This window comes from Pleurodeles waltl, chromosome 4_2, assembly GCF_031143425.1.
Source record: "Pleurodeles waltl isolate 20211129_DDA chromosome 4_2, aPleWal1.hap1.20221129, whole genome shotgun sequence".
Taxonomy (NCBI): Eukaryota; Metazoa; Chordata; class Amphibia; order Caudata; family Salamandridae; genus Pleurodeles; species Pleurodeles waltl.
The window spans coordinates 1,069,526,486-1,069,552,202 of NC_090443.1; the positions used below are offsets into that span (position 1 = coordinate 1,069,526,486).

General features: G+C 48.3%; 2 protein-coding genes across 2 annotated transcripts in view; both read left to right on the forward strand.

The window, feature by feature from the left end:
* LOC138294055 (zinc finger protein 850-like) overlaps positions 1-5,617 on the forward strand; it is a 214,239-nt gene extending 208,622 nt beyond the window's left edge. The window contains exon 8 of the mRNA XM_069233302.1: positions 602-5,617. Coding sequence (XP_069089403.1) covers positions 602-2,360 — 1,759 coding nt within the window. The 3' untranslated portion in view covers positions 2,361-5,617. The remainder of the gene's footprint in view (positions 1-601) is intronic.
* LOC138293779 (zinc finger protein 850-like) overlaps positions 1-25,717 on the forward strand; it is a 182,215-nt gene that overhangs the window by 42,081 nt on the left and 114,417 nt on the right. The window lies entirely within an intron of this gene.

The following is a 25,717-nucleotide window of genomic DNA, read 5'->3' on the forward strand; positions in this document are numbered from 1 at the left end:
AATTGTAAATGCTCTTTTTCAAATGTCATTGCAGCAAAGACGCTGGATTATGCTTTTCAATCTAGAAAGATTTTCCCCATCATCTCAGTCTCTTGGGTTGATCTGAGTGGTTTCAAACTCTCCCAGACAGCAAAGTCAATCATGTACCTGCCTTAGCCACAGAGAAAAAAAGCTTGTACTAGCACAGAAAACTTAAAAGGGCTCAGAGTTACGCTATTGATAATTTGTAAAAAACAACTGGTGCGCCCTAATTGCCTGTCATTACTTGCATGACCAAATAGACTCAAAAGGCAAACACTAAACCCAAAGACCTTATCAAGTGCGTTTAAAAGTCCTAAACAAAGGTGATAAACTGGAGTCACAAAATGAGTCTAATTCAACTTGAGAGAACTCACCCGGGCATAACTTGGAGAAAATGAATCCATGAGAGGCATCTTAATAAATACAAGGGGCTCCTCAGTGAAGGTTTATAAGACAAGTTAGATAGGCTGCCTTCAAAAGTAGGAACATTATCTCCAGATAAAGGCTATAATGAGTTAAATACAACTTTTAAGAAGAGCATCTGCAGCTTATTTTAGAAATTAATGCTGAGTATAACATAAACGAGTACAGACTCTGGAATCAGAGTCAGTCTTAAAATGGCATGTATCCAGGAACACAGCCAACTTGGAGATACATATATCTCAAATAAGAGCAATGAATGTGAGAACCGCTTTAGTTATCAATCCCACCTCATTAAACACGAGAGAACTCACACTGGACAAAAACCTTATCAGTGTCCTGAATGTCAAAAAAGCTTCAGTCATAAATCTAGTCTCACAAGACATGTGAGAACCCACACTGGACAGAAACCATATCAGTGCTCAGAGTGTCAAAAAAGCTTCAGTTATGGGGTCAGTCTGACTCGACACATGAGAATACACACAGGGCAAAAACCTTATCAGTGTTCTGAGTGCCAGAAAGACTTCCGTCACAAAACATCTCTCATATTACATGTGAGAAGCCACACCGGGGAAAAACCTTATCAATGCAATGAATGCCAGGCAAGCTTCAGTCAGAGAGCACGTTTAATTCAACATGAGAGAATCCATACTGGATACAAACCGTTTCAGTGCTCTGAATGCCAAAAAAGCTTCATTTCAAAATTAAGACTCACTAACCATGAGAGAACTCACACTGGGCTAAAACCTTATCAGTGTTCTGAATGTTGGAAGAGCTTCAGTCAGAAATCTGGTCTCGCTCGTCATGAGAGAACTCACACAGGACTAAAAACGTATCAATGCTCTGAATGCCAAAAAACCTTTTATTGGAGAGCCAGTTTAATTCAACATGAGAGAATCCATACTGGGCACAAACCTTTTCAGTGTTGTGAATGCCAGAAAAGTTTCAGAGTGAAACAAAATCTCACTAAACATGAGAGAACTCACACTGGGCAAAAACCTTATCAGTGCTCTGAATGCTGGAAAAGCTTCAGTCAAAATTCTGGTCTGGCACAACATGAGAGAACTCACACTGGACTAAAACCATATAAGTGCTCTGAATGCCAAAAAAGCTTCAGCCAGAAAGCCAGTCTTACTGCACACGAGAGATCCCACACTGGTCAGAAACCTTATCATTGCTCTGAATGCCAAAAAAGCTTCAAGCACAAATGGCTTCTAACACTACATGAGAGAATCCACACTGGGCAAAAGCCTTACCAGTGCTCTGAATGCCATAAGAGGTTCAGGAGGAAAATGCGCCTCTCGCAACATGAGCGTTTACACACTGGGATAAAACCTTATCAGTGCTCTGAGTGCCAGAAAAGCTTCAGGCGGAAAATCTGTCTCATTCAACATGAGCGTGTCCACACTGGGCTAAAACCTTATCAGTGCACTGAATGCCAGAAAAGCTTTAGTCAGAAAGACCGTCTCATTCAACATGAGAGAACACACACTGGGCTTAAACCTTATCAGTGCACTGAATGCCAGAAAAGCTTCAGTCAGAGAGGGAATCTCACTCAACATGAGACAACACACACTGGGCACAAACCTTATCAGTGCTCAGAGTGCCAAAAAAGCTTTGGTTGTAAGGAAAGTCTCATTCGACATGAGAGAATCCATACTGGGCTAAAACCTTATCAGTGCTCTGAATGCCAGAAAGGCTTTAGTCAGAAATTTAGTCTCACTGAACATGAGAGAACCCACTCTGGAGAGAAACCTTATCAGTGCTCTGAATGCTGGAAATGCTTCAGCCGGAAATTTAGTCTTGCTGAACATGAGAGAACTCACACTGGTCAGAAACCTTATCAGTGCTGCGAATGTTGGAAAAGCTTCAGTCAGAAATCTGGGCTTGCTCAACATAAGAGAACTCACACTAGATAAAACCTTGTGATTTTTCTAAATGCCTAGTATGCATCGACTGGCGATTCAGTTTGATTCAACTTGATAGAACCCAAAATGAGAGAGAACATTTTCAGTGCCCTCAATGTGCCAAAAGCTTCAGTTGGAAATGCATCATATCTCCATGAGAGAGACAATGTGGGAGCATAAAGGTGCTCCCTGCAACCCTGGGAAGGAGGTTTCAGCAGAGCAAAACCTTCACATGAAGCAGCCACGTAGACATCAATTTATGATTGTCCAACAAACTGTCCACTGAGAAAAGCACACAACATGGGATGGAAATGCTTGAAATAACCTTATTCCTTAGTAACTATTTTTGGCATTATTCAGTTCAGCGTGTTTTGCTCCCTGTGTGCTAATGAGCCATGGCACCAACACACAAGGTCGAGTTGATCCTGAACTTTGAGGCCACGCTCCTATGATCTGGAATACAAGTCACCTCAGGCTGTTTCCAGCCTTAATGAGCCTCACCAGGGAGCTGCAGGAGTCCCTTTGTCATAGGTGTCTGTGGGACCAACGTCTGGACATGTCTGTGCCACTTAGGGCTGATCGTTGAGAATGCTAAAGGTGATGGAAGGACTGGTAGCTAATCTCACCATCATCCCACCACTCCATTCTCTAGCCTTTGTACTACTAATGACAAGGCCAACAATATGAAAACCATTCTTAGCCCCACCATAAATAATCCTAAACACCTCTGTTCCGAGGAGCCACATCCTAGTCTTATAAAGATTCACTTGAGTGACCTCTTTCCATTTCCTTTTTGCTACAAATGGAACCAGCTTCCCACCCACAGAGGAAAGTTTGACAAGCTTTAGAATCACATTAGATGCCTCCAAGAGTCTCACAAATAATCAGGCCTATTCATAAACTACAATAGGACTAGAATATGTTATTCACAAATTTATGTGCAGAAGTTCCATCTCTCCCATCTTTTTCTGTGAGGAGTTGTCTGCCACGACTGTAGAGTTTCTGTACGCTTTTGTCTACTTTTTAGTAGTAAATGTGGGAGGGACAAAGGGGAGTGACTGTAAAGTGGGAAATAGTTGTGAATAAAGGGGAGAGGCCAAGGGGGGAGTTGGGAGGAGTTATGGGACGGACAAGCACTTGCCCACAAAGCAGTAAGCTTATTTCTATTTAGAAGCCACACTTCTAAAGTTACTACAGCCATAATGTTCCTAAAACAGTCAGAAATGTACTCCAGTTCAGAGCTGGATTGAGTCCAACATCACAGATGGCCATTTGTTGCAAAACTGTCCCGTAAATAATAATGTAGGTAGGACGTTGAATTAAATCCCTATAGGAAATAGTGCTAAACTAAATATAACTAGTTACATATCTAAATAAATGTGAATGTGATGAGAAGTCCTCATCATCAGCAACAACCCCTCAGAGTGGAACATCTCCTGGTGGCCCACAGCCCTTGGAAGCCCTCCGGCCCCCACTGACCACACCCGCAACCTCGGATTCATCCTGGACTCATCACTCTCGATGAACCGTCAAGTCAGCGCAGACTCCTCCACCTGTTTCAACACCATGTGCATGCTTTGGAAGATCTTCAAATGGATCCCTACCGAAACCAAAAGAACAGTCGCCCAGGCCCTCGTCAGGAGCCGCTTGGACTGTGGCAACCAACTCTACATCGGAACCACCACCAAGGTACAAAAAAGACTACAACGCATCGAGAACGCCTCTGCCCGTCTCATCAAGCACACCCCCAAACACAGCCACACCTCTGCCCTACTGAGAGACCTGCACTGGCTCCCAATAGACAAGAGAATTACATTCAGACTTTGCAAGCATACAACGCCCTCCACAACGCTGGACCAGAATACCTCAACCAAAAGACTCCACTTTTACACGCCCACCAGGCACCTCCGCTCCGCCGACCTCCCCCCCACCTATGTCCCACGCATCCGTAAAGCCACAACTGAAGGAAGGTCCTTCTCCCACCATGCCGCCAAGACCTGGAACTCCTTCCTGATCTACCACCGGTCTTGACCGCCATATTATGAACAAAGGAAGACCGCCACAGGTGGCCCTCCGCCACCGCCAGGCTACCGCCGACAGGCAGCCTGACGATGGAGGATTTCTCTATCCGACAGGGCAGCGCTGCTCCGGATAAAGAACCCGTGTTCCTCCACCCTACTACTTTTGGCACCAATATCTTTCAAGGGGCTCCCCTGGTAGAAAACTTTTGTATCTAGTCTATGAAAAGGGTCCGAATGGATCCTGTTTGTCTCACACATTGCACTTTACCCTACAGCTGTCCGCATTCATAGGACATAAAGTTATCCTCCCCTAGACCATTTCCCCCAGATCTTGACCTCTTCCTGGCCTATCAACCCTTAGAGGCTGCCGTTAACTTAACTTTCCTGATTAAATCATCAGCGTCATCTCCCCCGCCCACCTAAGATTGTGCTTCTCATTATTCCATATAACTTTGTATGTGGTGGGGAAATGAACCTTAACAGAGACCCCAGAGCCCTGAGGTCCTCCATGTTCACGCCCAGCTCTCACTGTCATTGTGCTGCAATTCTCCTAATATCTGATCTGGTGTGTAAAATTCATATACAACAGTAGTTTGACCCTTAGAGCCACAGAGAGGATCTGCTCCTTCAAGGTATATGTCTGAAAGTTCATCAGGATCTTCCTCGGTGCCTTACGGTTTGGATTCTGCTTAAAGGGGTCTCTAGGTATCCTCTGAATGTCAACCTCTAAGAAAGTATCCGGCCTGTCCTTAAAAAAAGTTTCTTTCAGAATTTTTTCGGCAAAAACTTTAAGGTCGGGACCGTTTGTCCCTTCTGGTACATTCAGAATTCTCAAGTTGTTCCTCCTTGAATGGATCTCTCATCCTTTCAACATCATCCCTCATCTGTTTATTCTGCTCTTGTAGGGTTCTGAATCCCTCTGAGTTCTCAGTGACACCCAGGTTTACCTGGGCCATCCTTCCTTTTATGACATCAGTGTGCTGTGCTAGTTTATCCAACTTGTCTCCCAGCTTATGACATGTACCGTGTATCTCTCCTTGATTTTGCTCCGATATCTCAAATCTCCAATATCTGAATTGAGACATAAGGGGGGTCATTCTGACCCTGGCGGCCGGTGGCCGCCAGGGCCACCGACCACGGGAGCACCGCCAACAGGCTGGCGGTGCTCCCACGAGCATTCTGACCGCGGCGGTTCAGCCGCGGTCAGAAGCGGCAAGTCGGCGGGCTCCCGCCGACTTACCGCTGCTCGGGGGAATCCTTCATGGCGGCGGAGCGCGCTCCGCCGCCATGAGGATTCTGACCCCCCCTACCGCCATCCTGTTCATGGCGGGAAAGCCGCCATGAACAGGATGGCGGTAGGGGGGGTCGCGGGGCCCCTGGGGGCCCCTGCCGTGCCCATGCCAATGGCATGGGCACGGCAGGGGCCCCCATAAGAGGGCCCCGCAAAGTATTTCAGTGTCTGCCTTGCAGACACTGAAATACGCGACGGGTGCCACTGCACCCGTCGCACCTTCCCACTCCGCCGGCTCGATTACGAGCCGGCATCCTCGTGGGAAGGGAGTTTTTCCCTGGGCTGGCGGGCGGTCTTTTGGAGACCGCCCGCCAGCCCAGGGAAAAACTCATAATACCCTCCGCGGTCTTCTGACCGCGGAGCGGTATAATGGGGGCGGAATTCTGGCGGGCGGCCTCTGCCGCCCGCCAGAATCAGAATCACCCCCAAGGTGTTCTTCCACTAATGGACTTTCACCTCCATGAGTTCCAGTGGTCACGACAGCTCAAGGGGAAGGCAGCCCTCCCTCACTCAGATAGGGAGACTGATTTGATGACTGGGAAGTGAAACTCGCCAGCTGTGAAGGCGCCGGGTTAGATAAAGATTGATATTTGTTTGTGGATTTAACTACTACGGAAGATTGGGCCAGGAGGGAGGAACTTGCCGCCGCTTCAGTTGACTCCGCCATCTCACCTGGCTGCTGCGCCTGAGGGTGAAAGACCTGGTCCGTGCTCTTTTCCTTAGGCTTATCCTTAAGTTCTTTATCCTGCTTCTCCATAATCTTAAAGAGGGAATTTAGGGAGGGGGAAGTTATCCTTTGGAGGTGCTTTAGCCTGTCCTCTTGGACTGTGGCCCCCTTACCTTGTAGCTTAGTAGACACACCTATGGCAGGAGCTTTAGCTACAGGGGCTCGGGATGTGACACTCTTGCCTTTATTTCCATCCCTTTCAATGGAGGTTCCCCCCTGGATCTTGCGGAGCTACGTTTGTACCTGTTCTGTGACGCCCCTTTGAACGAAGCAATCGTTTATTGGGACTGGAAACATAGAAGTAGCAACATATGAGCAACTACGTCTACATCACACTTAATAATTATTAATACATAATAAAGATGTTGCTTTAGGTGTGAAACGTTTAATTTACGTTTAAGAAAAGATATAGGCCCTCATCATGGCATTGGTGGTAAATCCTGCTTACCGCCGCAGTGACGGCTGCCAACATACCGCCACGGTGCTGCATATCCGTTCTCCATATTATGACACACACACACCAATCCGACAGAATATTGCCACACACACAAATCCACCAGCCCAAAGGTCAGTGTTAAAGTGTTGGTGCCAACACCCATACCGTTGCGCCAACAAAACCACGCCCACCACATCATGACCCACAAATCACCACGGCAGACATTCAATGGCGCTAAACCATTGGCGGTATACACCGGCGCGCTCAGAATGGCAAAAGTATTTTAATTCATTATTATTTCCTAAGGGGTTCTGTTTAAGCCTCTGCCTCCATTATTTTCCAAGGGACGGTTTTGCAGTATCAGTGGTTGGCCATGTGTGATGCTGCACTTTCTATAGCTCCATTTTGGCTGTAGTAACTTACATCTGTACATTTTGCTGCACCTCTGTTTCAGGGGTGAATTCTAAACCTTTGAGTAACTTTACAATTGTAATTGTGAAAGCTAAACGTGTCAAGGTTACTCTAAAAGCATCCTTGCATGTAGAGATTACTCACAGGTGTCAGATACCTTTGTGAACAGCCCGCAAGGTGTCCAACTCAACCTGAGTCTTTCATTTTTGTGGTAAAGCTAAAGGGACGCGGGCACTTGGCTGTTACTAGAGCATATGGGATGATCCTGCTGGAACCCCTGAGCACGTGTCTGATGTGACTGGGGAGCTACGGATATCTTGGAACTTATTTTCCGGGACTTGCTACATCACTGGGCCTCCTGAGGGCCTCTTGAGTAGATCTTTGATATTGCAGTAGTAGGGTCAGGTCATTTCTAAATGATGTTAACCATGTTATCATGATTTGGTTTTATATTTTCTCTTCCTGTCTTCCTTTTACCTGATTTTGTTGTTTTTACCACCACATTAGCATTGAAATGGCATTTGCTGTTGACTGCTTCTGAGGCACTCGTATTCTTCGTGTGTATGTATATACGATGAACAGTTTTCACCCTCACTGTACGGCTACAGTGTAAGCACAGAGAGCCCAAAACCTGAGATTCCTCCACCTTCATCAGCCTTTATTGGTATTGTACCTTTCCACTTGAATAACTGAGATATGGGTCGAATCGCTGTTCGAGCTTGAACCTGCTGTGTTATACCTTGACGAATACAAGTCTCATGTTTGAACCATCAGCGTGAGCTCCAGTACTCTGCTTGTTCTCACCACGTTCTGTGCTTTGGTTCGGATCATCAACCTCGAACCATCTCTATAACCTGGAAACCCTGAAGACTTTGCAGCTTTTTCAATTGACTGACATTTGAGGCATTTTGTTAGCTGTAGATTCAACTCTACCTTGTTGGCATTTGGCACAGTTCCGTGCATCTCACCATCTTCAGCCCAAAACTTTGCATCAAATTCACCGGAGACCAAACTTACCAGTGCCCCCTCAAGCCTGGCTGGCAAGGTCAGCTATTTTGTATGCGGCTTCATCATTGATTAAATGGATCAGTTTTTTTCAATCATCTGCATTTTTTGTGGTTTTGAACACATGACTAACAGTATCCTTTATTTCCTTAAAGATATTTGTTTGTGCTCGCCGATAATCCTTAAGTCACAGATCTGCTTTTGGTTTTGCTCCCGAGTAATTGTTAAATATTTGGTTTGAATATTGAAGTTCCTTGTCTCTTTCTACGACACTGTTTTAAAATGTATGACTTCCATTGGTTTGCTTTACCTTCGAGCGTGACCTTACTGCTCAAGCCACGTTACCAAAAGCGAGCTAAGGGCACTTTATTGGAAGACACATTTACCTCTGCTGACCAAAGTATGGAAAAACCAAAGCAGGTTGATTCCAGAACCCAATCTATCTAGCTGAAAATTTTACTATATTGAGAAATAGGATCAATAATATGCGTTCATACAATTGTGGTTACATAGGTCTTTATTAGTTTTTTAAAATGTACTTTAAAATTGCAGCAATTCTCCTGGTTACTTTTTTCTTTATATAACTCTTTGTTCTCCAACAATTGAACATTTGGGGCCCGATTCACATAAGTAACTTACACTTTTGTGTAACTTTACTGCTTTTCGGGATTCACAAAGGTAAACTTAGACCAAAAGTCTAACTTTACTCATAGTAACTTACCTTTGTAAATACCAAAAAGTACTAAAGTTGGAGTTTTGGTCTAACTTTACCTTTATAAATTGGGCCCTCAGGGCAAAAAGGCCCCAAGGGCCCGATTTATAAATGTAAAGTTAGGGTCTAACTTTACTACTTTTCGGTATTCACAAAGGTAAGTTACTACGAGTGAAATCAGACTTTTTGCCTAAGTTAGACTTCTGGTCTAAGTTTACCTTTGTGAATACCAAAAAGTAGTAGAGTTGGACTTTTCTTCTAAGTTTACCTTTGCGAATACCGAAAATTTGTGAATTGTACCCTTGATGTTTCACACAGGATATGTTGTTGATTTTCCTAGATAATTCTAAAATCCCTTTGTTCTTTCTTTGTCAGACTGTGTTTTGTCCCCACGGTGGCCTAATATGGGCCTTCTCGGGTGATAGGAATAATAATATAGACATACATGATATTGTCAGAGCTGCAGATTGTGACAGAAAAGAGCTGAAAACGCACATCTTTAAAGAATATCACACCAAGAAGAATTAACAGTCCTCTTTCACCCTTAGAAACCAGCTCCCACTCTAATCACACATTGATGGCCTATGACTTGGACCATGCACAAACAATCAATTAATTAGTCATTTGTAGGGCGCGTTGCTGTCACTCCTGGGGGTATCTAGGAGCTGGGGTGCCATGTCTCTGTCAATGAGCCAGGTCTTGAGTCTCTTCCTGAAGTCTGCCAGTGAGGATGCAGTTCAGAGGGGCAGAGGTAGGTAGTTTCAGGCCTTAGAGGGATGTAGTAAAAACATTGACCACCGCTGTGGCTGTGCCAGATTCTGGGTGTGTGTGCGAGGGCCAGAGAGGAGGTGCCTTGTGGATAAGTGGAAGTGTGGATGGTGGTTGATGTAGTCTGGTCCTTGATCTTCAAGGGCTTTGTAGGCATTTGTGAGGAGCTTTAAATTACATCTCTTCTGGACGGGGAGCCAGTGGAGGTTTCTGAGGTGGGGGGTGATGTGGGTGCACCTGGGAAGGTCCACGATGAGTCCGGCGGTGGTGTTCTGTATTGTCTGGAGTCTCATTAGGAGCTGGGAGGACATGCCGGTGTAGAGAGTGTTACTGTAGTCAAGGCGGGTGGTGACGAGAGCCTAGGTGATGGTTTTCCTGGTGTTGACTGGGATCCATCTGAAGATTCTGCAGAGTGTGTGAAGCTGGAGGAGGTGACTACATTGATCTGTAACTTTATGATCAGCTCACTTTCGAGGATGATCCTAAGGTTGCAAGTTTGGTCTGTAGGCATGGGAGTGGGCCCGAGTTCGACTAGCCACCATCTATGGTCGCCAAGGGAGGTGTTTTTCATGAAGGTCAGGACTTCCATCTTATGGAGTTGAGCTTCATGCAGTTAGTTTTCTTTCAGTCGGCTACGGTGGTCATGGAGTGCAGAAATTGGTTCTGGTGGTGGAGCGATCATCAGTAAGTGAGGGGATCAGTTGAGTATCATCTGCGTAGGAGATGATGTTGAGTCTGTGGGATCTAGCGATGTCGGCCAGGAGGGTCATGTAGGTATTGAAGAAAGTGGGGCTTAGGGATGAACCTTGGGGTACTCCACAAATGATGCTTTTGGGTACAGAGGTGAAAAGGTGTAGTCGGATGCTCTGAGTGCGTCCTGTCAGGAAGGAGGCAATCTATTTGAGGACGTTGTTTTGTATTCCGATGCTGTGGAGTCTGTTGATGAGAGTGTGGTGGGAAACAGTGTCAAATGCAGCTTCTGATTCCTTTCATCAGGTCCACATCTCCTACATATGGATTGTGCACCAGGCTCATATCACTCTTCCCTATGTAAACTTGTGTGCCATCTGTGACCCGGCACCAACACTACCATGTGTACCCTTGTGCACTGAACATGTGTGCTGTTTAACCAGGCACCACTAGTTCACATCTCCCACACTTGTAATAGAGCACCAGGCTCCTATCACTCCTTCCTGGGGTACCAAGCATGTGTTCTGTCTTTGTCACTCCTTCCTGGGGTACCAAGCATGTATTCTGTCTTAGTCACTCCTTCCTGGGTACTAAGCATGTATTCTGTCTTTGTCAGTCCTTTCTTTGTCACTCCTTCCTGTGGTACCAAGCATGTATTCTGTCTTTGTCACTCCTTCCTGGGGTACCAAGCATGTATTCTGTCTTTGTCACAGCTTCCTGGGGTACTAAGCACGTATTCTGTCTTAGTCACTTCTCTCTGGGGTACCAAGCATGTATTCTGTGTCTAAGAGTCCACACCAGAATAACGTCAACCCCTTTTTTACATAGCCAAGTTCTGGTGCGGTGCCCTTTATAATCAGGAACAGCGAATCCTACTTATCCTCTCTAGGTAAACAACATGGTGACACTCTGTAACCTGGAACAACCAGGCTCCTATCTCTCCTGGTTATGTAAATCACCCTATTACCACCTGAGCTTATTTTATGCTACATAAATGCTGTGGTGTTAGTGTACCGCAAGTTTCAATGCTCTCTGATAGAACCCAGTAATAAACATCTACAGCAGGTAGGCTATATAAAGGATGACAAACCATCCGCCGTACAGTATAAGGATGCTGCAGGTCACTAAGGAGTTCTGTGACCATATAGAAGAGCGAGTGTGAAGACAGAGCTCTTTGTTAGGGTCATGGAACGCAGAGGTCAATCAATCAATCAATCAAAGAGATTTATAAAGCGCGCTACTCACCCGTGAGGGTCTCAAGGGGCTGGGAGGGACAGAGAGGGGTATGGGGCTGGGAGGATCACTGTTCGAAAAGCCAGGTCTTGAGGCTCTTCCTGAAAAGTAGTAGGTTTTGGGTCTTGCGGAGGTGGGTGGGGAGGGAGTTCCAGGCTTTGGGGGCAAGGTAGGAGAAGGATCTGCCCCCGGTGGTGGTGTGTTTGATGCGGGGGACAGAGGCGAGAGAGAGGTCAGCTGAGCGGAGGTGGCGTGTGGGCGTGTGGAAGGTGACTCTTTCGTTGAGGTAGGCAGGGCCGGTGTTGTGGATTGATTTGTGTGCAAGGATGAGGATCTTAAAGGTGATCCTTTTGTCTATGGGGAGCCAGTGGAGGGATTTGAGGTGTGGTGAGATGTGTTCGTGTCGGGGGAGGTCGAGGATGAGTCATGCCGCGGAGTTCTGGATACGCTGTAGTTTGCGCTTGAGTTTTAGTGTGGTGCCAGCGTAGAGGGCGTTTACGTAGTCAAGTCTGCTGCTGATGAGTGCGTGAGTGACTGTCTTTCTGGTCTCGGTGGGGATCCACTTGAATTTTTTTTTCAGTATGCGGAGTGTGTTGAAGCATGAGGAGGTGAGAGCGTTGATTTGTTGGGTCATCGAGAGGGAGGAGTCCAGGATGATGCCGAGGTTGCGTGCGTGGTGGCGGGGGTGGGTGCAGGGCCTAGCATGGTGGGCCACCATGAGGGGTCCCAAGTGTTTTTGTGTGGGCCAAAGAGGATTATTTCGGTTTTGTTTGAGTTGAGGTTTAGGTGGTTGGCTGTCATCCATGTGGCGGTGTCGAGGAGTGCGTTGTGTGGGTTGGATTTGGCAGTGTTGGGGTTGCGGGTGAGGGAGAGAATGAGTTGAGTGTCATCAGCTTATGAGAGAATGGTGATTCCGTGGGGTTTGATGATGTTGGCTAGTGGGGTCATGTAGATGTTAAATAGTGTGGGACTGAGGGAGGAGCCTTGGGGGACTCCACAGGTGATTTTGGTGGCGGGAGATTGGAAGGCAGGGAGACTGACTTTTTGGGTTCTGTTGGTGAGGAAGGAGGTGAGCCAATCCAGGGCTTTGTGTCTTATTCCTGCGTCGTGAAGGCGTGTGCTGAGTGTGTGGTGGCAGAAAGTGTCAAAGGCTGCAGAGAGATCCGGTAGTATGAGTGCTACGATTTCGCCCATGTCGATTCTGGATCTGATTTAGTTGGATGCATGCTATGAGAGCGTTTTCTGTGCTGTTGTTCTTGCGGAACCTAGATTGGGAAGGGTCGAGTGTGTTGTTTGTCTCGAGGAAGTGGGATAGGCGGGAGTTGACTATTTTTTCCGTAACCTTGGCTGGGAATGGGAGGAGGGAAATGGGGCGGTAGTTGGAGAGGTCGTCTGGGTTGGCTTTGGTTTTTTTTAGGAGCGCAGTGACTTCCGCGTGTTTCCAAAGGTCTGGGACGGTGGCAGTTTCGAAAGAGCTGTTGATTGTGGCTCGGAGTATGGGGGCGATGGCGGGGCTGGCTCTGTTGTATATACGGTGGGGGCGGAAGGGGAGCCAGAGTGAATGGAGTTCATAGTGGTTTCATTTTCTTCGTCGGTGGTGGGGGCCCAGGTGGTGAGAAGGTTGTGGGGTGTGTGTGGTGGGTTTGTGTGTGGGGGGTGCGTGGTATGAGTAGAGGACGTGTGTGGTGTGAAGCTGTTATGTATGTCTAGTATTTTGCGGTGGAAGTGATCTGAGAGGGAGTCGCAGAGGGTTTGTGTGTGCGTGGGATCTAGGTTGCTGGCCTTGGGTTTGGAGAGCTCTTTGATGATGGTGAAGAGTTCCTTGCTACTATGGGAGTTGTTGTCAATGCGTTCCTTGTAGTGTGCTCTTTTGGCGGTGCGTATGAGTTGGTGGTGGATGCGTGTGGTGAAGTTAGTGGTGGTGGGTTCTTGTCTCCAGATTTTCTCTGCTTTTCGGCATTTGCGTTTGGATTTGTGGAGTTCAGTGGTGAACCATTTTGCGTTCTTGATATTGCGGGTAGTGATATTTTTTCTGAGGGGGGCGAGATTGTCGGCACAGGAGGTGATCCATTTGTTGAGGTTGTGAGCGGCGGTGTTGGGGTTGGTTATGTTGGGCGGGGGGTTGCGTCAGTTGGTAGATTAGGTGCTCCGTGGGGATCTTGTCCCACATGCGGTAGGGGGTGGTGTGATGGTGGAGGTGTTTGGGAGGTTTGTTGTAGGAGAAGTGGACGCATTGGTGATCCGTCCATTGGAGTTTGGTGGTGTGGGTGTAGTTGAATTGTTGGCTTGATGTGAAAATTGCGTTGAGTGTGTGTCCGGCTGAGTGGGTGGGGGCTGTGTCCAGTTGTTTGAGTCCTAGGTTTGAAAGGTTGTCTAGGAGGGAAGAGGAGTTGTGGTCGTGAGGGTTTTCTAGGTGGAAGTTGAAGTCGCCGAGGAGTATGTAGTCTGTGGAGGTGAGAGCGTGTGTGCTGATGGTGTCCGCGATGGTGTCGCAGAATGGGGGGGCGTGGTCCCGGGGGTCTGTATATGAGTGTGCCTCTGAGGGTGGTGGTGTTGTTGACGTGGATGAGGAAGTGCATGTGTTCTGCGTTGTTGAGGGTGTCAAGGGTGTTGGTGGTGGCCTTGATGGTGTCTCTGTGGAGGATGGCGATGCCGCCTCCTGGTTTGTTGGGGCGGTCTCTGCTTTGGTGTTTGTAGCCTTCCGGGGTGGCTATGGCTATGTCTGGCTCGGATGTGGGGTTTGTCCATGTTTCAGTGAGGAAGACGATGTTGGGTGAGTGTGATGTGATGAGGTCCCAGAGTTCTATGGCATGTTTGTGTAGGGACCAGGTGTTCAGTAGTAGGCAGTAGAGGTGGTTGCGGGTGGTGTGGTTGTTGTGGTGTGTGATAATGTTTGTGTGGATGTTTGTGGTGTTGTTGAGAGTGGGGGTGGCCTTGGCGTGGGGCTTGTGTAGGTTGTGGGGTGTGTTGGTAGGTGCGGGGTTGTTGTGTGGGGGCTGAAGTGTTTAGTGTTGTGGTGCGGTGCGTCGGGGGTGGAGCAGGAGAATACGCAGGTGCGGCAGGAGAAGGGGCCTTGTGTGTGTGTGTGTGGTTTGGAAGCAGTTGGGGTGGACTCTGGGGTTGAGGGAGAGGAGAGAGTGGGGGTGGTAGTGTAGTCTGGGGGGCTTTTGGCTGGCAGGGACAGGGGGACTGGCGCTGGGCGCAGTCCGGGCGCGGACAGGCGCAGACGGGCTTGTCTCTGGCGCGCCCGCACAGCGACCGCCATTAAGAGGGGGAGGTGGGAGGGAGGGGCAGCTGGGAGGCGGGAGGCGGGCAGGAACGGGAGAGCGAATGGGGGCGGGGAGTAAACAGAGCAGGGGGATCGCACAAGGATCGAGATGGCCCGGCGAGGAGGAAACAGTGGGAAAAGCTGAAAGTACAAAGAAATAATGCACAAAAAAGCAACGGAAGGTAAGAGGCTACAGGAGGGATGAAATCAGAAACAGTGGGAGGGCACAGTCACAACAGACAGGGACACTAAGAATGGCAGAGCAAAGCAGAAAATACAAAGTGCAGGATCAAAGAGAAAGTCACACAAGTAAAGGCACAGAGACGCTGAGAATGGCAGAGCAAAGCAGAAAATACAAAGTGCAGAATCAAAGGGAAAGTCACACAAGTAAAGGCACAGAGACGCCGAGAATGGCAGAGCAAAGCGGAAAATAGAAGGTGGAGGGATCGGATAGAGGGCACAGATAGCAGAGGCACAGAGCACTGGGTTGGCACTTACCATCGCCGCTGGACACCAGGGAAGAGGACGGGGGCTTCGAACTCGCGATCAGTCGCGTGGGCGGGGATGGGGAGAGGCGTCGCAGCAAGGTGGAGCTGTCGGCGCAGGGGAGCGAGCTCCGGCCGAAAGGTCAGGGTTCTCTCACCTGCGTCGCGCAGCGACCACCATTAAGAGGGGGAGGTGGGAGGGAGGGTCAGCTGGGAGGTGGGAGGCGGGCGGTAACGGGAGAGCGAATGGGGGCGGGGAGTAAACAGAGCAGGGGGATCGCACAAGGGTCTAGATGGCCCAGCGAGGAGGAAACAGTGGGAAAAGCTGAAAGTACAAAGAAATAATGCACAAAAAAGCAACGGAAGGTAAGAGGCTACAGGAGGGATGAAATCAGAAACAGTGGGAGGGCACAGTCACAACAGACAGGGACGCTAAGAATGGCAGAGCAAAGCGGAAAATACAAAGTACAGAATCAAAGGGAAAGTCACACAAGTAAAGGCACAGAGACGCCGAGAATGGCAGAGCAAAGCGGAAAATACAAAGTGCAGAATCAAAGGGAAAGTCACACAAGTAAAGGCACAGAGACGCCGAGAATGGCAGAGCAAAGCAGAAAATAGAAGGTGGAGGGATCGGATAGAGGGCACACATAGCAGAGGCACAAAGCACTTGGTTGGCACTTACCAGTGCCGCTGGACACCAGTGAAGAGGACGGGGGCTTCGAACTCGCGATCGGTCGTGTGGGCGGGGATGGGGAGAGGCGTCGCAGCAAGGTGGAGCTGTCGGCGCAGGGGAGCGAGCTCCAGCCGAAAGGTCAGGGTTCTCTCTGAAATACTTGAAATATCCTTTTAATGCACAGCAGAGGGAGTTTCTAACTTCTAACTCATCGGCTAGACAGATCAATGTGCCCTTTAGTGCGTAGTTGAGTGATGCTGGCAAAGTTCAAACTTCCAAGAATGAAAGCATCAGAATCTGCCTCCCGCCACGAGCTGAGGGGGTTGGATTTCTAATCGCCCGAAGCAAGGACTCAATTCAGTGCACCAATACGAATTAGAAATCCAGTCGGACTGCGATCTGTACACAACCCACTCAGCAGTCTGTGCAGGAAGAGATTTATGGTCCTAATCAGTCCCACTAGATGAGTTCAGGGACACAGTTGAACTCTGAACACACATTTGTAAGTGAATAACACAATCAAAACTGCACTTAGAAGCGGGGGATATACCTTCAGATGTTTACTTCTAAAACCCAAGTGTAGTGCATGATTCATGAACAGTAACCAGACAGAATGTGAAGCTAAATGCAGTAGTGCATGACATGGCTAGGGAAAAATATGAAGATTTCTAATATGGTTAGTGTTAGAAATGGGGTCTTTGGTTGGCAGTCAGGTTACCCCCAGTCCAAGGAAGGACCCTCACTCTAGTCAGGGTAAGTGTAGGAGGCTGGCCTGGCTTATAGTGGGTACCTGATGGTACTTACACCTTGTGCCAAGTCCAGTTATCCCTTATTAGTAGATTAGTAGTGTTCTAGCAGCTTAGGCTGATAGAGGTAGCTATAGCAGAGCAGCTTAGGCTGAACTAGGAGACATGCAAAGTTCCTGCTATACCAATTATATCATATAGCACTATATCATAAGAATCACAATTCTCAGAGTTACTAAAAATAAAGGTACTTTATTTTAGTGACAATATGCCAAAGTATCTCAGAGGAGATACTCCCTTAGGAGGTAAGTAATATACACAAAATATACACACAAACCAAAATCAGGTAGAAAAGTAGTGCAAACACTGTAAAATTCAATAGGATGCAATAGGCCTAAGGGCAACACAAACCATATACTAAGAAAGTGGAATGCGAATCACGAATGCACCCCAGACCTATGGGAGCTTGTAGAGGGTCACTGGGACTGTAGGAAAACATAAGGGTGTCCAAAATACCCCATCCCAAGACCCCAGAAAGTAGAAGTAAAGTTACCCTACTACCCCAGAAAGACACAATAGTCGTGATAAGGGGATTCTGCAAGAACCACAAGCACCAGCAGAACATTGAAGATGGATTTCTGGACCTGAGGACCTGAGGAAGGGGATCAAGTCCAAGAGTCGCGATAGTGTCCGGGGGGGGACAGAAGCCCAGGAAACCCCGGATGAAGGTGCAAAAGGGCTGCCTCCGGGTGGAAGAAGCCGAAGATTCTGCTACAACGAAAAGAGCTAGGAACTTCTCCTTTGGATGGAAGATGTCCCACGGTGTGCTGGATGTTTCAGAAGTATTTTCACACAGAAATACCACAAACAAGCCTTGCTAGCTGCAAGGGTCGTGGTTGAGGTTTTTGATTGCTGCTGGGGACCAGGAAGGACCAGGATGTCGCCCCTTGGAGGAGGAGACAGAGGGGGCGCTCAGCAACTCAGAGAGCCCCTGCAGAAGCAGGCAGCACCCGCAGAAGTACCAGAGCAGGCACTTGGAAGTTCTGTGAGCTCAGAGTCACAAAAGGAGGGTCCTACGACGTCAGAGTCTAACTCAGAGGGTTGAGCACTGCAGGAGGGAGTGCTGGGGACCCAGGCTAGGCTGTGCATGAAGGAATCCTGGAAAAGTGCACAGAAGCCAGAGCAGCTGCAGATCATGCAGTACCCAGGTTTGCAGTCTAGCGTGGGGAGGCAAGGACTTACCTCCACCAAATTTGGACATAAGGGCCACTGGACTGTGGGAGACACTTGGACCCAGCTCCTGTGTTCCAGGGACCACGCTCGTCAGGATGAGAGGGGACCCAGAGGACCAGTGATGCAGTCTTTTGGTGCCTGCGTTAGCGAGGGGAAGATTCAGTCGACCCACAGGAGATTTCTTCTTGGCTTCCAGTGCAGGGTGAAGGCAGACAGCCCTCAGAGAATGCTATATCCAGGAAACAGTCGAGAAAGCGGACTGGATGAGGCGCTACAATGTTGCTGGTTTGCTACTTTGTTGCGGTTTTGCAGGCGTCCTGGAGCAGTCAGAGGTCGATCCTTGGCAGAAGTCGAAGAGGGAAGTGCAGAGGATCTCTGGTGAGCTCTTGCATTCGTTAACTGAGGAATAGCCCAGAGGAGAGACCCTAATAGCCAGAAAAGGAGGTTTGGCTACCAAGAGAGGTAAGAACCTATCAGAAGGGGTCTCTGACGTCACCTGCTGGCACTGGCCACTCAGAGCAATCCAGTGTGCCCCCAACACCTTGGAATCCAAGATGGCAGAGGTCTGGGACACACTGGATGAGCTCTGGGCACCTCCCCTGGGAGGTACTGGTCAGGGGAGTGGTCACTCCCCTTTCCTCGGTCCAGTTTTGTGGCAGAGCAGGGCTGGGGATCCCTGAACCGGTATAGACTGGCTTATGCAGAGATGGGCACCATCTGTGCCCATCAAAGCATTTCCAGAGGCTGGGGGAGGCTACTCCTCCCCAGCCCTTCAGAACCTATTTGCAAAGGAAGAGGGTGTAACACCCTCTCTCGAAGGAAATCCTTTGTTCTGCCTTCCTGGGCCGGGGCTGCCCATACCCCAGGAGGGCAGAATCCTGTCTGAGGGGTTTGCAGCAGCTGCAGTGGAAACCCCGGAAAGGCAGTTTGGCAGTACCCTCGCGGGATCATGGAATGGTATTGGGGAGACAATTCCATGATCTTTACACATTTTACATGGCCATGTTCGGAGTTACTATTGTGACGCTACACATAGGTAGTGACCTATGTGCAGTGCACATGTGTAATGGTGTCCCCACACTCACAAAGTTCGGGGAATTTGCCCTGAACGATGTGGGGGCACCTTGGCTAGTGCCAGGGTGCCCACACACTAAGTAACTTGGCACCTAACTTTCACCAAGTGAGGGTTAGACATATAGGTGACTTATAAGTTACTTATGTGCACTGAAAAATGGCTGTGAAATAACGTGGACGTTATTTCACTCAGGCTGCAGTGGCAGGCCTGTGTAATAATTGTCTGAGCTCCCTATGGGTGGCAGAAGAAATGCTGCAGCCCATAGGGATCTCCTGGAACCCCAATAACCTGGGTACCTAGGGACCATATACAAGGGAATTATATGGGTATACCAGTGTGCCAATGAGAACTGGTAAAATTAGTCACTAGCCTGCAGTGACAATTTTAGAAAGCAGAGAGAGCATAAACACTGAGGTTCTGGTTAGCAAAGCCTCTGTGATACAGTTAGGCACCACACAGGGAACACATACAGGGCATACACTATGTGCACTGGGGTCCTGCCTAGCAGGATCCTAGTGACAGAAGGGCAAAAACAAACATACATACAGTGAAAATGGGGGTAACATGTCGGGCAAGATGGTACTTTCCTACAGTGGTTCAACTCAGCGAGTTGAGCAATGCAAGACGGAGTGCTGGGGACCTGGGCTCTACTGTGCATGAAGGATTCCTTGCAAAAGTGCACAGAAGCCCTAGCAGCTACAGTTCACGCAGTACACAGGATTACTGTCTGGCGAGGGGAGGCAAGGACTTACCTCCGCCAAACTTGGACAGATGGACCATCGGACTGTCGGGGCCACTTGGATCCAGCACCTGTGTTGCAGGGACCACGGTCGTCACAATGAGAGGGGACCCAGAGGACCGGTGAAGCAGAAGTTTGGTGCCTGGGTTAGTAGGGGGAAGATTCCGTCGACCCACAGGAGATTTCTTATTGGCTTCCAGTGCAAGGTGAAGGCAGACAGCCCCCAGAGCATGGACCACCAAGAAACAGTCGAGATAGCAGGCAGGATTAGGCGCTACAATGTCGCTGGTAGTCTTCTTGCTACTTTGTTGCAGTTTTCAGGCGTCCTGGATCAGTCAGTGGTCGATCCTTGGCAGAAGTCGAAGAGGGAGATGCAGAGGAACTCTAGTGAGCTTTTGCATTTGTTATCTGAAGAGAAGCCCACAGGAGAGACCGTAAATAGCCCTCAGAGGAGGATTGGCCACCTAGTCAGGTAAGCACCTATCAGGAGGGGTCTCTGACGTCACCTATCAGGAGGCGTCTCTGACGTCACCTGCTGGCACTGGACACTCTCACAGGCATCCATTGTGCCCCCCACACCTCTGGATTCAAGATGGCAGAGGTCTGGGACACACTGGAGGAGCTCTGGGCACCACCCCTGGGGTTATGATGGATAGGGGACTGGTCACTCCCCTATCCTTTGTCCAGTTTTGCGTCAGAGCAGGGCTTGGGGATCCCTGAACTGGTGTAGACTGGTTGCCCAGCATTTCCAGAGGCCAGGAGAGGCTACTCCTCTCAGGCCCTTAACACCTATTTCCAAAGAGAAAGGGTGTAACACCGTCTCTCAGAGGAAATCCTTTGTTCTACCTTCCTGGGACTGGGATGCCCAGACCCCAGGAGGGCAGAAGCCTGTCTGTGGGTTGGCAGCAGCAGTAGCTGCAGTGAAAACCCCAGAGAGCTGGTTTGGCAGTACCCGGGGTCCATGCTGGAGCCCCGGGGATGCATGGGATTGACACTCCAATACTAGATTTAGCATGGGGGGACAATTCCATGATCTTTGACATGTTACATGGCCATATTCGGAGTTACCATTGTGAAGCTACATATAGGTATTGACCTATATGTAATGCACATGTGTAATGGTGTCCCCACACTCACAAAGTCTGGAGAAATTGCCCTGAACTATGTGGGGGTACTTTGGCTAGTGCCAGGGTGCCCTCACACTTAGTAACTTTGCACCTAACCTTCACCAAGTGAGGGTTAGACATATAGGTGACTTATAAGTTACTTAAGTGCAGTGTAAAATGGCTGTGAAATAACGTGGACGTTATTACACTCAGGCTGCAGTGGCAATCCTGTGTAATATTGGTCTGAGCTCCCTATGGGTGGCAAAAGTAATGCTGCAGCCCATAGGGATCTCCTGGAACCCCAATACCTTGGGTACCTAGGTACCATATACTAGGGAATTATAAGTGTGTTCCAGTGTGCCAATTAGAAATTGTGAAAATGGTCACTAGCCTGCAGTGACAATTTTAAAGGCAGAGAGAGCATAAGCACTCAGGTTCTGATTAGCAGAGCCTCAGTGACACAGTTAGGCACTACACAGGGACACATTAAGGCCTCAGCTATGAGCACTGGGGCCCTGGCTAGCAGGATCCCAGTGAGACAGGCAAAAACAAACTGACACACAAGTAAAGATGGGGGTAACATGCCAGGCAAGATGGTACTTTCCTACAGTAAATCACACACAATTGAAACTATCCTGTGCCCACCCTCTGGTACTTGTCACTGAGCAGTCAGGCTTAACTTAGAAGGCAATGTGTAAAGTATTTGTGCAATAAATCATGCAATAACACAGTATAAACACAAAAATACACCACACATCATTTTGCATCTAAATTATCCGCAAGGGACAACAGAGGAGGAGATGCGTGGAAAACGGGGAGGTGTGCGTCGGTTTCTCTGGGTGCATACAGACGATGTGTCAATGCTTTTTCTTGCAGCAAGGGCTTTGCATCAATTTCCGGCGCACAGGCTTGGATCCTCTTTGGGTTGCGGGGTATTTGGACGTACCGGGGACGATGCAGAGAAATCCTGGGTGTGGCGGACGAAGTCACAAGATCTACATCTATCCGGTGGGCGATGCTGGGAAATTTCTGTCACACAGCAGATGCTACATCGATTCCTCTTCGCAGGAAGTCAGGCTGCATAGTTCCAGCTTGGCAGTGCGTCGATCCGGTGGGCCGTGCATCGAAGTTCCGGTCACAGTGCTGGCTCTGCGTTGATCTCCACTCAGTGAGCCCAGCTGCGTCGTTCCAGTTCGGCATGTAGTGATTTTCTCACAGCGGTGCACGCTGTGCATCGATTCTGGCAGGCTTTGCATTGATTTTTGCCACACAAGGAGTTCTTTGCAGAGATGAAGTCTTTTTGGCCCTGAGACAGCAGGAAACAGGAGGCAAGCTCAATCCAAACCCTTGGAGAGCACTTCTCAGCAGAGTCAGAGGGCAGCAGGGCAGACGTCCTTCACAGCAAAGCAGAACAAATGAGTCCTTTGGGCAGACAGGCAGTTCCTCTTGACAGGTTGCAGGTTCAGGTCCAGAAGTGTCTGAGTTGGTAGGATCAGAGGCCCTGTTTAAATACCCAAAATGTTCCTTTGAAGTGGGGGAGACTTGGCTTAGAAGTGCACAAGGGCCCCTTTCAGTTCCATCCTGTCTGCCAGGGTCCCAGTAGAGGGTTGGCAGTCCATTGTGTGAGGGCAGGCCACTGTCCTTTGGCATGTAAGTGTCAGACCCTCCCCCCTCCCAGCCCAGAAAGAACCATTCATTATGCAGATGTGTGCAGGTGTCACTAAGCATCCTGTGTTTTCGGTTGTCCGAGTAAAATGCCCAAGGGAGCTGTCAACTAACCCAGCCAGACGTGGATTGTAAGGCACAGAAGGACTCGAGGGCAGAGAAATATTCACTTTCTAAAAGTGGCATTTCTAAAATAGTAATATTAAGCCCAACTTCATCAGTCAGCAGGATTTTGTATTACCATTCTAGCCATACTAAATATGACTGTGTTACTCCTTTCAGATCAGAATTTACCACTCAAACAGTATATGAGGGTAGCCCCAATGCTATCCTATGAAAGGAGCACGCCTCACAGCAGTGTAAAACAAATTTAGGAGTTTTGCACTACTAGGATATATAAACTACACAGGTGCATGCCCTGCCTTTTACCTACACAGCACCCTGCCATATGGGTTACCTAGGGCCTACCTTCGGGGTGACGTATATGTAGGAAAAGGGGAGGTTAAGGCTTGGCAAGTACTTTTAAATGCCAAGTCGAATTGGCAGTGAAACTGCACACACAGGCCTTGCAATGGCAGGCCTGAGACATGGTTAAGGGGCTACTTATGTGGGTGACACAACTAGTGCTGCAGGCCCAATAGTAGCATTTAATCTACAGGCCCTGAGCACATGTAGTGCACTTTACTAGGGACTTATAAGTAAATTAAATAAGCCAATTGGGTATGAGCCAATGTCACCATGTTTTAAGAGAGAGGGCATATGCACTTTAGCGCTGGTTAGCAGCGGTAAAGTGCGCAGAGTCCTAAAACCAGCAAAAACAGTGTCAAAAAAGTGTAGGGAGGCAGGCAAAAAGTTAAGGGTGACCACCCTGAGGCTGTTAGGTCTAACAGTTATATCATCCCACCACCCTAAATCTATTTCCAAGTTCTATGCTAAAACTTAGCACAAGCAGGATATAGGAGCTCTGTGAACTGAGTTTTTTAAGATGGATCCCACAGTGTACGTTCTCCCGGTGTTTAGCTAGTCTCTATCATAGTTTTGCCCCGGTGTGATACACAGGGCAAGGCTGAGGCCGCTTCTCTGCACCACTGTCCGACTGTTTGTACCTGCAAACCGGGGTGACTTCTGGCATGATCGTTCCATTGTGAACCCCATCCAGTATTGGGGGTGGGGGAGGTGCATGGTGTGTCTATTCTGACCCTCACCCCATATAGGAGTAAACGGCGCAACAAGAGTGTTGCCACCTTGGAGGGGCACAAGTTGTGTCTAGTCTCACCCTCACCTCATACAGCTGCAGACGGCACAATAAGGGTACTGCAACTTTAAGGGGGAGTACAAGTTGTATCTAGTCTGACCCTCACCCCATACAGGAGTAGAGGGAACATTAAATAGTATTGTCACCTTAAAGGGACAAATGATGTGTCTAGTCTCATCCTCACACTGAACAGGAGTTAAGGGTACAAGGGAATTACAACCTGGGGTTCAGGGACTCACAAGTTGTGCGTAGTCTGATCCTCATCCTGCTGTGTAGCCATTTTAGTTATAGCTCCATGCACGTTATTTTAGCACACTAGGCCTGCCGCTGTGCACTTTAACCTAGATATATTTTATTCAGCTTCATTTATTATTTTAACAACAGCCACACTTGTTTTATTTTCTCTATCTAGCTGTTCTTTGCCTAGGCCAGCACTGCGTTCTTAAACAAGACATTTCTTTTCACTCTGTGGTTTTCTCAAGGCAGCAGTAAGATAGGTTGCTGGTAAACGTGGTAACGCTTTGTCTCTAGTGTTCATAGAAACATACACACTCTTACGTAGAGACATTTTCTCAGAACATCAGCTGTTTTATTATAAAAACACTTCTCCGTCCCATACACGTGAGAGGGAGATTCCAGCCAGATGACCACGACTGTATGCTGACTGCTGAAAGCTTCGCTGCAGCTGCTTATGCAGACGTCAGGCCTCTTGCTCAGGTATAAGGGATGGTGTCTTCCCAGGGAAACCTGAAGGGCAGAACTAGAGCTTAACACGCTGTGCTCTAATTTAGCCTAGGTAGGAATTAGTCTATTGACTCTTGGGAGAACATGGTAGAGTTATTTTTATGCTTCACTCTCCTTGTCACAATTTGAATCCTGTCATGCTTCATCATTCTGGTTATTGCAGTACATGCTTTATTATCTAAGATGCAGTTGCTTCATTAAAACTGCCTCTGATTGTCCTTGTATATGTGAGGATAATGTAACTGAGAGAAACGGATGCGATCTGGGTGACAACGATTTCCCTGAGGAGTCAATTGTGTCATACGCTCGGCTGCCTAATCATCCCTGCTCTTGGGTAGAGATGAGGCACTGCTAGTTAGCTGGAGCAAAACCCGGATTAGGCCGACATGTGTCACCTGTAGTGGGTTAGACTCAGTCCCCCACACCGCAGGCGATTCTGCCGCCCAAATCCAGTAGTCTCATTAGAATAATGAGAGCCAGCGCAACACTCCCCTACAGAAATAAAGGGCGCAATGGGGATTTTGACATCGTAAGTGAGGGGGAGACCATTTTTGAGTAGTCCGATTCTTTTCCGAGATAGGAGATACGGGTGAAACAAGGGTATTGACTCCTTACGGGGGTGGAGGGGGCAAACGTTGTGTCTAATCTGATCCTCATCCCACTTTTAGCATTTCTTAATGGCCCGATATAGAGATTCAGACCGTTAAGAAATGCTAAATGGCTTTGTACATCAGGCCCGTTGTACTTGTTCAGGGACAAACATTGCTCTGGCGCCATTCAGTGCGGCCTGAGCCTTTGAGGAGTCTCGCTGCGTGCTTCTTCGGATAAGGTGAAATCTGGTGCCATGCCATCTGAATGTGTGCTCTGGTAGAAATTTCTTTCTCAGTCAATGGTCAATTCCTAGGGTTTTTTATTGGGTATTTACTACTGACTCATGCCTTAATTTGACAGAACTAAACAGGGATGTTAAGACAGTAAGGCCCAGATTAAAAAGCACCATTCTAACAATATGTTAGCGTAATGTTTTTACGCAAATGTGGCGGTCAGATGGCCAAAAACACTGTGCCATCTTTGCAAAGTGAGGCA